Here is an 11,398-nt window from a genome sequence, read left to right on the forward strand (position 1 = left end):
TGATGGGCACCCACCTGTGATCTCTGCCTTACCCTCTGCCGGGAGGGCTGAGCTTTGCCCCAGCATTTCCAGGCCTTTGCTGTCCTGTGGGGAAGGAGTGGTGGTAAACAGAGTACTGCTAAGGACAGACAGAAGTAAACATGCTGGGAACATGCAATCTTTTACTCAGAGAAACAGTAGCAGGAATCAGTAACCCACTGCAGAAATAATCTCGTGGTACCTTCTCTTCGATGAGCACAGAGTTGGGGGGGACGTGATTCCACATCGAGGGTGGACCTTGATGCACTCTTGATGGCAGTGCAGACCACTGCTGCTGGAAGATCAGGAAGGCCCAGCAGTATCGATAACCTTGGCCCTGCTATAGGGAATGTTACTAGTGCTATTCTTCCTCCCTTTGGAGGAGGAAGGTCCTGGGATCAGCCTGGAGTTCAGCTATGCTCCTAGCAGCCAGTCTGTCCAGCAAGTCTGTCCTTGCGGGAAGGTTTGCCTGCTCAGCTCATCACAGTTCCTCCAGCCTCAGTGTCTGTTGGGGCAGGTATCAGCACAAGAAGGTCACGTCAAGACCTAAGGCACTCGCTGGAGCCAGCTGAAGGAGCTGGCATATGGCTGCTGTTGAGGAGAGTAGCTGTGACAGCACCCTGTGATGAGGGCTGGCAGCTCTGGCCAATTTGTACTTCAGGCCCAGCCGCTGTTCCCAAGAGGGATACCCTGGGCTCTGCTGGGCTGCTGTCAGGACCTGGCCAAGGCTTGGCCTTGGTGTACAGCAATGAATCAAAGGGCTTCTGGCTCTCTGTCCCGCAGTCAGCAAGCCAGCGTACAAACCAGAACCAGTCCCGGCTGCAGGCGCAGGGAGCCGAGACTCCAGCCTGGGAATTTCCCCCGCTTCAGAGGAGCAGCTGGCTGCTCCCCCCCCGCCCCACGTATCCACCAGGAACTGTCCAGGGCCGAAGGCCTTCACATGGATGCGTCCTCTCCGGGATGAGCACTACCTTCAGGATCACTTCCCTCTACCTCCACAGAGAAACCGCCGGCGTCCACTTCGATGCTGTGGATGCTGAAGTTGTCCAGTCCCTGGAACAGAGTTAAAGGTTGGGGCAGGAGTCAGCAAGGGAGCCTCACGTGGCCGTTCAGGATGGCTCATGCCTGCAAGGCCCTAGGGAGGGCCAATCCCGCCCCATCTGCAGTGGGTGGGGGCACACGCCTCACCTCCGTTTTTGCTAGAATTTGGTGCAAGGCTTCCTTCTGCCGCGGAGCTTTGGTTAAGACGTACAGGAAGCCGCCGCCGCCGGCCCCAGCCAAACACTGCCCGTAGACGTAAGGCCGGAGAGCGTCCATCAGGCGCCCGACGGCCAGCGGCTCGCACCCGGGGGCCATGCATTTCTTCTGCTGCCAGTAGCGGTTCAGACACTCGCCGATGAGCGGCAGATTACCTGGAGGAGAGAGGAGATGATTGCAAACAAGTCAAAACAGAGGAGATTTGTCTCCATTTCTCTCCCAGGGAGCAGAGGCCTGAGCACGCCTCTCCCGCTCACTCCGAGCTAAATTATGCCTTCTCATCAACCCAATTCCTCCCAGCTCTGCTAGCCAAGCGTGCAAACGCAGCACTATTGCACTGCTGCTTATTTTTTAATCCTCCACAGGGGGAGGATTCGGTTGCTTTCATGTTCCAGCATTCGCCCCACAACACCCCAGCAGCCGGAGGCCAAATGAGTCCGCTTCAAAAGCGAGGCACAACCCCCAGCGCCATCACAGGCGACTCAGAAAATCAACCAGACTTGGCCTGTCCTTTGGTGCCTCTCCTAACCCTTCTACCCCCCCCCAAACAGCCACCTCTCAGCTCCAGCCCGAATTTCAGAGCATTGCCCATAAAACGCCAGTGGGCCCAGCGGGTCCTTGGAGGAGAGCAGGGAGAGTGGCTGCAAGAGCTGCTGGCGCTGTCCCCGCGCCCCTGCGCCTCTGCCAGCCGCGGTCTGCGCAGGTTCTCCCCCTGGGCTTTTGCGCTTCTCTGCTCATTAATAAGGATCTGCCAGGTTTTCCCCAGCGCTGCTGAGGGCAGCGGAGCGGAGCCAGTGTCCCAGGGAGCCAACAGCGGGCAGGGAATTGCCTGGCTGCCGCTGCAAGGCCCAGAGGGCAACGCAGGAGCCTCCGAGCTGCCTGGCCCCCCGACAACCACGCTCCGCCAGCACCGCCCTCCTAGGACGTGGCATCACCCCGCTAGCAGGGAGCAGGCAAGCGGTCGGCCAGTGCGAAGGGCCAGCTTGGCCCAGGGCAGGGGGGCTCGTACCTCGCCGCAAGGCCTGGGCGCACTCCTCGGCGGTGCTCACCAGCGCGTCGGCGTTCTGCACGGCGCCGGGCAGCCTGGCGTACCAGTTCCTCACCACGTCCTGCAAACCAGCAGAGCGGGGACGTCGCCGGGGGTGGCCGGCAGCTGGCTGCGGAGCACAGCGGGCGCCTGCCTCTGCTGGCCCACTCCTGGCCGTGCCTTCGGCGCCAGCTCCCACTGCAGAGCAGCTTGCAGAGGGCAGAGCACGACACCTCGTCTCCGAGACCCCAGACGGAGGCAGGACTTCGCGAAGGGGCTACCGACGGGCACCGACGCGAAGCCACGTATCCCGTCGGGGAGCAGAGGCCAGAGCCCGAACTGCCCGAGGGCCCCATGTGTTACCTGGAGCAGGTTGCGGGCCAGGCGAGTCTTTCCTGTGTACACCAGCAGCAAGTGATCGCTGAGGGTCTGGGCAAAGCCTTCGGGCACCGGGATCTCCTCCACCTTCACTCTGAGCGGGAGCTGGGCTTTCGACCTCCCAATTTTGATGCCTGGCACGAGCCCGCCCACCTGGTCCTGCCAACCGCCTCCTGCAAGGTGGAGGGTCCTCAGCCACGGCTAGACCAGCCCCAGGTGGGCCATATCCTGCCCCACAGGGAAGCTTCCTCCCGGACACTACCTGTTGTGAGCCTCTGCTCCAGGTGCAGCACGGCATGGATAAGGGACTCGGTGCTGGCAGCCTTCCCCGCCGCCCGGTAGAGCGATGCCATCACGGCTCCGGCCAGGATGCTGCTGGTGCCTGCAGGGAGCACAGCAGGGTCAAGGCAGCGAAGGGCAGCGAGGAGCAGCGCTCGCATTGTGCGTCCCCGCGCCGCCCTCCTCGGACCGCGCGGTAGCTCACAGCGACGCGGCACAGAGACTCGCGCTGCCCAGCAGCGGCCGCGTGCCGGGCTGCAGGAGCCGGCGCCGAGCTCCCGGCCACGTGGCAGCGAGCGGGAAGCTCCGAGTCTTGGGGCTCAAACCCAGAGGGATGCCCTGGCGAGGCAGGGCTGGGTTTGCACCCTGCCACCTCTCCCCCAGCAGACATACCCAGGCCCGAGCCATGGGGCAGCTTGGACCAGGTGTGCACCTCGAAGCCGCCACCGAAGCTATCCAGCAGCTGGGCTCGTAAGGGTTTCTGCGAGGGGAACTGCACGATCTGGGTGCATATGAAGGCAGCTTTCAGCAAGGCTCCTGGGAAAAAAAAAGGGGAAGGAGAAAGCAAAGCTGGTGCCTTCTGCGCTGTCTGCTCCCCAAGGGCCACGAAAGGAGATGTAGGAACAGAGCAGGTTGCTCCCAAGGTGCCACAGCAGGTCTGAACCCCAACACCACATCCATCGTGTTGCGGGACTGCTTGGGCACTTGGGCGTCTGCGCCCTGGACGGAGAGAGGGATGCGGAGCTGGTCCCTGCGGCTGGTCGGCATCTCACCTGGCGCATGCGGCTGGCAGTAATCCTGCAAGTGCTCCAGCTCGCGGCACACCAGCTCCACGGCCACCTCGCCCTGCGGCGTCCCGCTGACGCTGGCGAGGCGCAGCTCCGGCTCGCAGATGCGCCGGACCCGGGCGCCGATCGGCCGCTGCCCGTCCACCAGCACGGCGGCGTCCACCACGGCACCCCCGTGCTCGTAGGTGATGGGAGGCGTGTCGCTCCAGCCGCCTGCCGAGGCACCTTGTCAGCCCTCGGCAGCAGCCGCGGGGCTTGTCCCCACCGCGCTTCCCAGCATCGCGTGCCGCCTCGGCCCTCTCCGCCGCCGAGGTGGAGATGCCACGGAGCAGAACGCTAGGATTGCACGCCCAGCCTTGCCATCCCCTCCGTCCCACCGGCTCCGAGCCCACCTCCCTGCCCATGTCAGCTGAAGCCGCGGCGGCTGGAAGAGCATCCCCCAGCCCCGGGGAAAGGCGCTCACCGGAGAGGTCCAGGCGGGCCGGACACGTCACCCGCACCCAGCGCCCCAACGGCGGCAGCTCCGCCTGCCGCACGGTGACAAACTGGCACGAGGACATCACAGCCTGGCGGATGAGGATCTGCCCAGCCCCCTCGTAATGCCGAGCTGCTCTCACCAGCAGGGCTGGCCTGGGAAAGGAGGGGTGCTGAGCCCAGGGCCGGGCCCTGCCACTGCCTCTCCGAGCACGGCGATGCCAGGGAAAGGGCCAGAAGGCAGAGGACCAGGTCGGGCAGCAGCCACAGCTCCGGCCTCTCCACTCGCCTGCCCCAGTCTCACCTGCTCATCCACTTCTTCCGCTCTGCGGCCAGCTCCCGGACGCCCCCGGCGATGTCCCCGCTCTCCAGGCGCCCAAAGGCGCAGGCCCACTCCTTGTTGGCAGCCGGCCCGCTCCGCAAGCCCCCTTCCCCTTGCGCCATGCAGCCCAGCACGTCGGCGATGCACGCGAGCGCCCGGGCCGCGATGCCCGCGTCGTCGGTCGTGGAGGCAACTGCGAAGCAAAGGGAGACGGCAAGGCGGAAGCCAGGCTGCAGGTCGACTCCGAACCAGCCCACAGGGCCCAAACTTCCACAACGAGCCCGGCTCCAGCCCCCGGAGCCGAGGAGAGGACTCGGCCTCGGCTGGTTGGACACACTGGGGTGCATCACCACGGGCACATTCCCGCAAAGGGGCTGCTAGATTTTGGGGGAGTTTATAGGAGAAGATGGGGTGTAACAATCAGCCTTAACCCCTGGAGACGCGAGATGTGGCTGAGCGAGCCCAGGTGGAGCAGCCCTGCGAAGGGACGGCAAAACCCAAGCATCTCCCCCGACGCTCACCCTCGTCCAGCGTGCCCAGCACGGCCTCGTGGTAGCCCTCGTGCACGGCGCTGCGGGTGAGCGGCAGGAGGCTGCCGTCCTCGCGCCCCAGCAGCACCCGCCGCACCTTGCGCTGGCCCTGCTGGAAGAAGAGGGCCCGGCGGGCGCCCAGCTCGGCCGCCTTGTCCAGGCAGGGCAGCAGCTCCTCCCAGGACATGCGCCAGGCGGCCCGCCAGCGCTGCAGCCGCCCGCTCGCCGCCGCCGCCGGGGCCAGCAGCCACAGCACGTCCTCCAGCCCCAGCGCCTCCGAGGCGTGCAGCACGGGGAAGAGGCGGGCGCTGAGCAGGCAGCGGCTCCCCCGCGGCGTCTCGGCGCCCCACACGTCCCCTTCCCTGCCCAAGGGAGGGGCCGTCAGCACCGCGACGCCGGGCCGTGGTGACGCGACGCCGCAGGCGTTGGGGCGGCTCTCCCAGCTCCTGCTGCCCCTCGAGCCCGGAGATGCCGTTGGCACCCCAGGGTGCCAGCAGCCCCGACGGGGCGGGGGGACCCCCGCCCTCCAAGGTCACGCGCGGCGCCTACCGTATGCCCGTCCGCTGGAAAAACTCGCTCCACGGCGCGTTCAGGTAGGTGGCCTCTTCGGCAGGGCTCTGAGGGGAGACGGAGAGCACGGGCAGGACCCGGCGGCGGGAGAGGGCCGGCCGCGAGGCGCGCGGGGAGCCCCGCGGCGGCCCCCCGTACCTGCCAGTCGTCGAGGCGGCCGGTCAGCGTGAAGACGCGGCAGGGCAGGTCCCGCAGCCGCACGCGGTGGCCCTGCAGGACGACGTCGCGCAGCGGGCAGCTCCGCAGGGCCGCCGAGGAGGCCGCGGCGAGGCCCGAGAGGAGGCAGCCGGGGCCGATCTCCAGGGGACCCTGCGTGCGTGCACGGCGGCGGCAGGGCCCTGAGGACGGCGAGAGCCGCCGGCGTGCCCCGCTGCCAGCCAGCGGGCACCCGGGAAGAGGCCGGGCACCGCGAAGCGCGCGGGCACAGCTCCCCCGCCCCAGCCAGGCCCACCCGGACCTGGCGGAGGCCCAAGCCAACGCCCCGAGGGCTGGCGGGGCCCTCGGCCACGGACCTGGAGATGGCAGTGCTGCACGACGCTGCCGGGCGCCAGCCGCACGGCGCCTTCCAGCAGGCAGTTGGTGACCGACGAGCCGACCTCGAGGAGCCGGGGCTGCTGCAGGGAGCGCGGAGGCCGCGTGGGCTCGCGGGCCCACGGGCCACGACCGCGCCGGGGGCCGCCGAGCTCCCGCCGGCCGGGGCTCCACTCGGCGCGGGCGGAGCGGAGCCCGGAGACGGGACGCCGGCGGGGGGGCGTCGAGCCACGCGGCAAGCGAGGCCGGGAAGACCTACGTCCACGTGGGAATGGGCGACTTGGCGGAAGCGGAGGCGGCCGGCGGAGCCAGGCGGCGGCGTCAGGCTGCGGATGTGGTCGCTCGCGGCCGCGCTCAGGTAGTCGTAGGATCCGCCGGGAACGCAGGCTGCGGAGGGGACCGTCCCCAGGCTCGCGGGCGCCCCGTCCTGCAGCCGGAGCCGGGCCGAAACAAGGGCGAGAGGGCATCCGCGGACACGCTGCTGGGCAGGAGGGACCCGACCCAGCACCCGGCCCCCAAAGCACCCCGTGTCCTCCCCCCCGGCCCGGCGCACGGCTCCGAGCACCCAGCGCAGGGCAGAGGCGCCGGGGCGGGCGGCCCCCGGCGCGCCGCCGCTCACCCATGCTGAGAGGGAAGGGGCGCAGGGCCGTCCAGAGCACGGAGCGGGCGCTCCTGGCGCCGGCGTCGCCGCCGCCCGTCACGAAGTCCTCCTGCGTCACCCCGCTCGCCATGCACAGCACGACGTCGAAGAAGAGGGACAGCTGCGGAGCAGAAGGGACCCGCGGCGCTGCGCCCCGACCCCTCCCCGCCCCGGCCCCGCTTCTGCCACCGCGGCGGCGGCGGGGGAACGAGCCCTTGGGGGCCGCCGCGGGGCGCCGCGAGGGGTCCCGGGCCCTCTGGGAGGGGTGTCACCTGGACGGGCGGCGCTCCCGAGTCCAGGCCCAGGTAGGTGCAGGCGTCCAGAGGAGGGATGACGTGCGTGGCCAGGAGCTGCTCGGCGGCGTCGGAGGAGAAGAAAACCACGCCGCACACCTGCACGGGCACAGCGGGGCTGGGGCCCTCGCCGGCGGGTGGCCACGAGGGGCCCCGGCGCCCCGAGCCCGCCGGCTGCGCCGTACCAGGGGCACGGTCCCGTCGGGGCCCGCGCACTGCTGCAGCTGAGCCTCCGTGCCTCTGTAGATGATGTCGCTCACCGTCCCCTGGAGCGAGACGGGCCCGACGGAGCCGTTTGGGGCGTCCGGAGCCACCACCACCACCCCGCCCCGGACCGTGCCCGGGGGTGCCGCGCTGCGGACGTCGCGGGGAAAAGGGGCTGCCGCGGACCTGCCCATCGGCGACGTAGACCCCGTGGCTCTTGGCGTACGCCTGGCTGCCGGGCACCGCGATCACTCGGACGCCCCGGAAGCCGTCCCAGGCGATCCCTGGGGAGCGGAGCAGGGCGGGCGGCACACGGACGGTGAGCACGACGAGAGCCGAATCGGGGCCGGCTCCCGCCACCAGGTGCCCTCAGCCCAGGCGAGGCCGGCGCCTGCTCACCTGGCGCCGCGGGCACGGTGAGGAGCATGTCCGTGCTGCAGACCCACACGCCCGGCGGGGAGCCCACGCAGAGCTGCCGAGAGAGAGGCCCCGGCGCTCAGGGCGGGCTGCCGGCACCCTTCCCTCGCCAGCAGCGAGCCTGCCGCCCCGCTCCCACCCGGCCCCACCGACCCGGCGCGTCATGGTCCCCAGCAGGCTGTCCAGGTTGCAGGTCAGAGCTTCGGCCGGCGCGTCGGGCTCCTCCACGGGCAAGCAGGTGAAGGCTCGGCCGCAGTCATCGAAGGAGAAGTCACGGCCCTGGCGGCACACGGATCCCCGAGGGGGCGGTTGGGAGGGTCAGAGTGAGCCGGCTCTGGCCCCCCACAGGACGTGGGGCTGCTCGGGGCAGAGGACCCCGAGCCAGCAGGCGCCAGAGCCCCCGCTCCGCTCCTGGAGGGCTGGATACGGCCCGAGGCTCCCGCCAAACGCTGCCCCAAGGCGAAACCCCAGCAGGGAGCTGCCGGCCCCATGCGCAGGGGGCGAGCGCGGCCCGCCGCTCTCACCACGTGCAGGATGAGGACGCGGGCTTCCTTCAGCACGTCGGAGGTCACCACCTGCGCGGGCGGAACGGCGCGGCTCAGCGGCGCCGGCAGAGCCGGGCGCGCGGGCGCAGCGCCGGGCACGCCGGCGGGTCGCGGCGCCCGCTCACCGTGCGGCCCGCCCGGGCGCTCAGGTGCTCCGCCGCCACCAGCAAGGCGTTGAGCGTGGCTCCGCCGCTGCCCGCGCGGCCCGACGGGTCCTCCACGACCAGGAGGACGGGCCGCCGGCCCAGGGCGCCCCTGCGCCACCGCGTCTCCAGCTCTGCGGAGGAGAGGCTGGGGCCGCTGAGCCGCGTCGTGCCGTGCTGTGCCGCGCCGTGCCGGGGCGCGCAGCCCCTCGCCGGCACACGGGCACATGCCGGCCCCGCCACCTGCCTTGCTGGAAGGCCGAGACGCAGTCCCGGCGCTGGCAGGTCAGGACGACGACGGTCCACTCGACGGCCCCGGGCGCCATGCCCGCGTGCCGCCCCGGCGCCACGTCGCGGGGGCACCGCGCCGAGTCGGACACGCAGCGGCCGCAGCGCCGCGCAACCGGGGCGGCAGAGCAGCGCGTTCGCGACGTCGACCTTGGCGGAGCCTGGCAAAGCAGGCAGCCCGCGGGCACGGGGCTCGGGCGCCGCCGGGGCTCGGGGGGAAGCGGCAGCGAGCGCCAGGCCGCCGCCGCCGCCGCCTCGGGGCAGCAGCTGAGCTGCGCACGGGCAAACTCAGCGCACCTGTGGCGCGCGCGCGTGCCCGGCGCCGCCGCGCCGCCCGCTTCCTGCCCCGCCCTTCCAGGCGCCCGCTTCGACCGCCGCCGCGGGGCCTGCCGGGAGCTGTAGTTCCTCGGCTGCCCCCTCCCCCCTTCCCCGCGCGGCGGGCGCCCCCCGCGGGACTGCAGCTCCCAGTGTGCTCTGCGGCGCGCGGCCCGCCGGCCCCTTAAAGGCACAGCGCCCCCCCCCCCCCCCCCCCCCGACGGGGTCCCACGAGCGCTCCAGGCTGCCGGGGCGGCGCGGGCGCGGCGGGGCCATGCGGGAGCGGCGCCAGGTACCGCGGCGGCGGCGCGGGTGCTTCCCCCCCACGCGGGGACGCTGGGGACAGCGGGACACCCCCAGCACCCTCGGGGAGGGGCTCGTCCCCGTCCCGGCCGCCCTCGGCGAGGCCGGAGGCGCCGCCAGCCGCTTGCGCCCGCCGGGGCATCGCCCGCGCCCCGTGGAAGAGGCTGCGAGGCGGAGGGGGCGCGGGCGGGCGCGGGTCTCGCCCCTTCGGTGAAGAGGAAAAGCCGGGCGTCGAGCTCGGGCTCTGCCCCTGCCTCTTGCCACCCCGGAGGAGAGCGGGACTTCTAGGCCCCGGGCACCTCGCGGGCCCTGGGCGGCTCGTCCTGCCCTCGCCAAGGGTCGCGGACCCCTTGCTCGCCGCAGGGCCCGTGGGACGCTGCAGCGGCAGCGCCCACCCGCTGGCGTCCGCACCCACGGGGCAGCGCGGGGGCCTCGGCAGCAGAGCCAGGGGGCTGCCCGCAGCCGCGGGTTGTGCGAGCCCCCCGGCAGGCCGCGGGCTGGTGGTGCCCGGCTTGGCGGCACCTAATCCAGGAGCTCGGTGGTACCTGGCCTGGTGGTGCCCGGCTTGGCGGCACCTGATCCGGGAGCTCGGTGGTACCTGGCCTGGTGGTGCCCGGCTTGGTGGCGCCTGATCCGGGAGCTCGGTGGTACATGGCCTGGTGGTGCCCGGCTTGGTGGCACCTCATCCAGGGGCTCCACGGCACCCAGCTCCAGGGGCTCGCTGGTACCCAGCCCAGCTCAGGCAGATGGGTGCAGATGGGGCCGGGGGGGGGCGGACAGGCAGCGCACCTGGCTCTTCTCTTTGCTCAGGGGAGGATGACGATGGCCAGCTCTGGGGGCAGCGAGGGGAGAGGCTCCCCAATTTATCCGGCTGAGCTGTAACTGCCCCTCTCCTCCCAGCGGCACGGAAGCAGCCAGGCGGGGCACGGTGGGTGCTGGAGGCTGAATTCCGCCCCCCGCTCTGGCGCAATCTCAGTCTCCGCGAGGATGCTCCTGCTTTTGCAGTTGCAGTGGGAGGGGAGGTGCCGCCACCAGGCAAAGGCGCCGTGCACCGATGCAGCCGGCACCGCAGCTTGCCGGCCCGTGCCGCGCAGGAGAGGTTCCCGGGGGCCGCGCGCCCCCCTTTTCCCGGCGTTTTGCTTGCACACGGGGCCCCGGGGCCGGCTGCCAGCCGGATGCAAGTTCCATCTGCGCATTTGCAACTGCCAGCTGAAGCTCCGCCGGCGTAACGGGATACCGGCAGCCGGGGCGGGGGGATCCCTTTGTGTGCTTCTCCGCACTGGGCTCGGTTTGGCCCTTCGCTCCATTTCTTGCACCCTGCGCCAGCGCTGGGAGGTGAAGCGTAACTAAAACTTCCTGCGCTGGGGCACGGAGAAGCGATGAAACTGCTCGCCTTGCCAGCAAGGGTCAAAGGATGGTTTCAAGTGTGGAAAACCAATTTAACTTAGCGCAATTAGCTGATTGAGCAGGATGATAGGAGTCTGATTAATTAAAAGGGCGCAGAAGAAGTTGCCAGGTCCGCGGTTCTGTTACGGTGCTGCAGAGCCGCTGGAGCCAGCTTAACCCGTGAAGTTGGCTTCTTGCCTTAATACCTGCCGCCCCGCTACAGTGGGCTGTAAATTTTCTGTAGGATCGCTCAGCTCCGGGGCGCCTGGAGCAACGCTGTTACGCCAGCACGCCGATGACCCGACATACGGGCTGTACTTCCTTCCTCTACTCTGTTTTAGCTTCCAAAATTAGCAGGGAGGAAAACGCTAATCACAGGGGAAAAAATGCACCCACCGGGTGGAGGCGGCGGCGCCGGGGAGGGACGGACGGGGATCTTTTTAACGAGCTTTGGATATGGCAAGCCAAGGCGAAAATAAGCGTTTCATTAGGTCGCGAGCCTGGCTGCCCGAGCGCTCCGGAGGACGAGGCGTGTGCGAGACGCCGCCGTGCGAACGCGCGCCGGCCGCTCCGGTTTTGCTTCGGCAGCTGGCGGCGGAGGGGCGGTTGGACGTGCTGCTTCGACCGCCGCCCGGAGCAGCTCGGAGGCTCGGCGCCCTCGTCGGGAAGACAACGTGGGACGTTGCAACT

General features: G+C 70.0%; 1 protein-coding gene across 1 annotated transcript; it reads right to left on the minus strand.

The window, feature by feature from the left end:
- Positions 1–144: 144 nt before the first annotated feature.
- FCSK (fucose kinase) lies at positions 145–8,742 on the minus strand. Its single transcript, XM_062586110.1, has 23 exons — positions 8,664–8,742; positions 8,399–8,550; positions 8,253–8,303; positions 7,882–8,007; positions 7,711–7,783; positions 7,498–7,595; positions 7,293–7,373; positions 7,087–7,206; positions 6,794–6,935; positions 6,434–6,561; positions 6,156–6,257; positions 5,782–5,952; positions 5,623–5,690; positions 5,065–5,435; positions 4,526–4,736; positions 4,211–4,377; positions 3,733–3,960; positions 3,353–3,496; positions 2,943–3,062; positions 2,666–2,853; positions 2,285–2,384; positions 1,207–1,430; positions 145–1,071 (listed from the first exon to the last, which is right to left on the minus strand). Exons 1-23 carry the CDS (start codon positions 8,740–8,742, stop codon positions 955–957), a joined length of 3,261 nt encoding a protein of 1,086 aa, XP_062442094.1. The 3' UTR covers positions 145–954.
- Between the last annotated feature and the right edge of the window lie 2,656 nt (positions 8,743–11,398).

This window comes from Rhea pennata, chromosome 13 (assembly GCF_028389875.1).
Source record: "Rhea pennata isolate bPtePen1 chromosome 13, bPtePen1.pri, whole genome shotgun sequence".
NCBI classification, from domain to species: domain Eukaryota; kingdom Metazoa; phylum Chordata; class Aves; order Rheiformes; family Rheidae; genus Rhea; species Rhea pennata.

Bases quoted from the DNA above. Each gene is read 5' to 3' on its own strand.
- FCSK (XM_062586110.1), bottom strand. From the start codon at position 8,742: ATGGCGCCCGGGGCCGTCGAGTGGACCGTCGTCGTCCTGACCTGCCAG. The intron at 5,436-5,622 runs GTAGGCGCCGCG...TCCCTTGGGCAG, and splicing joins TTCCAGCGGACGGGCATACG to GGAAGGGGACGTGTGGGGCG. The intron at 4,737-5,064 runs GTGAGCGTCGGG...TTTGCTTCGCAG, and splicing joins GCTGGGCACGCTGGACGAGG to TTGCCTCCACGACCGACGAC.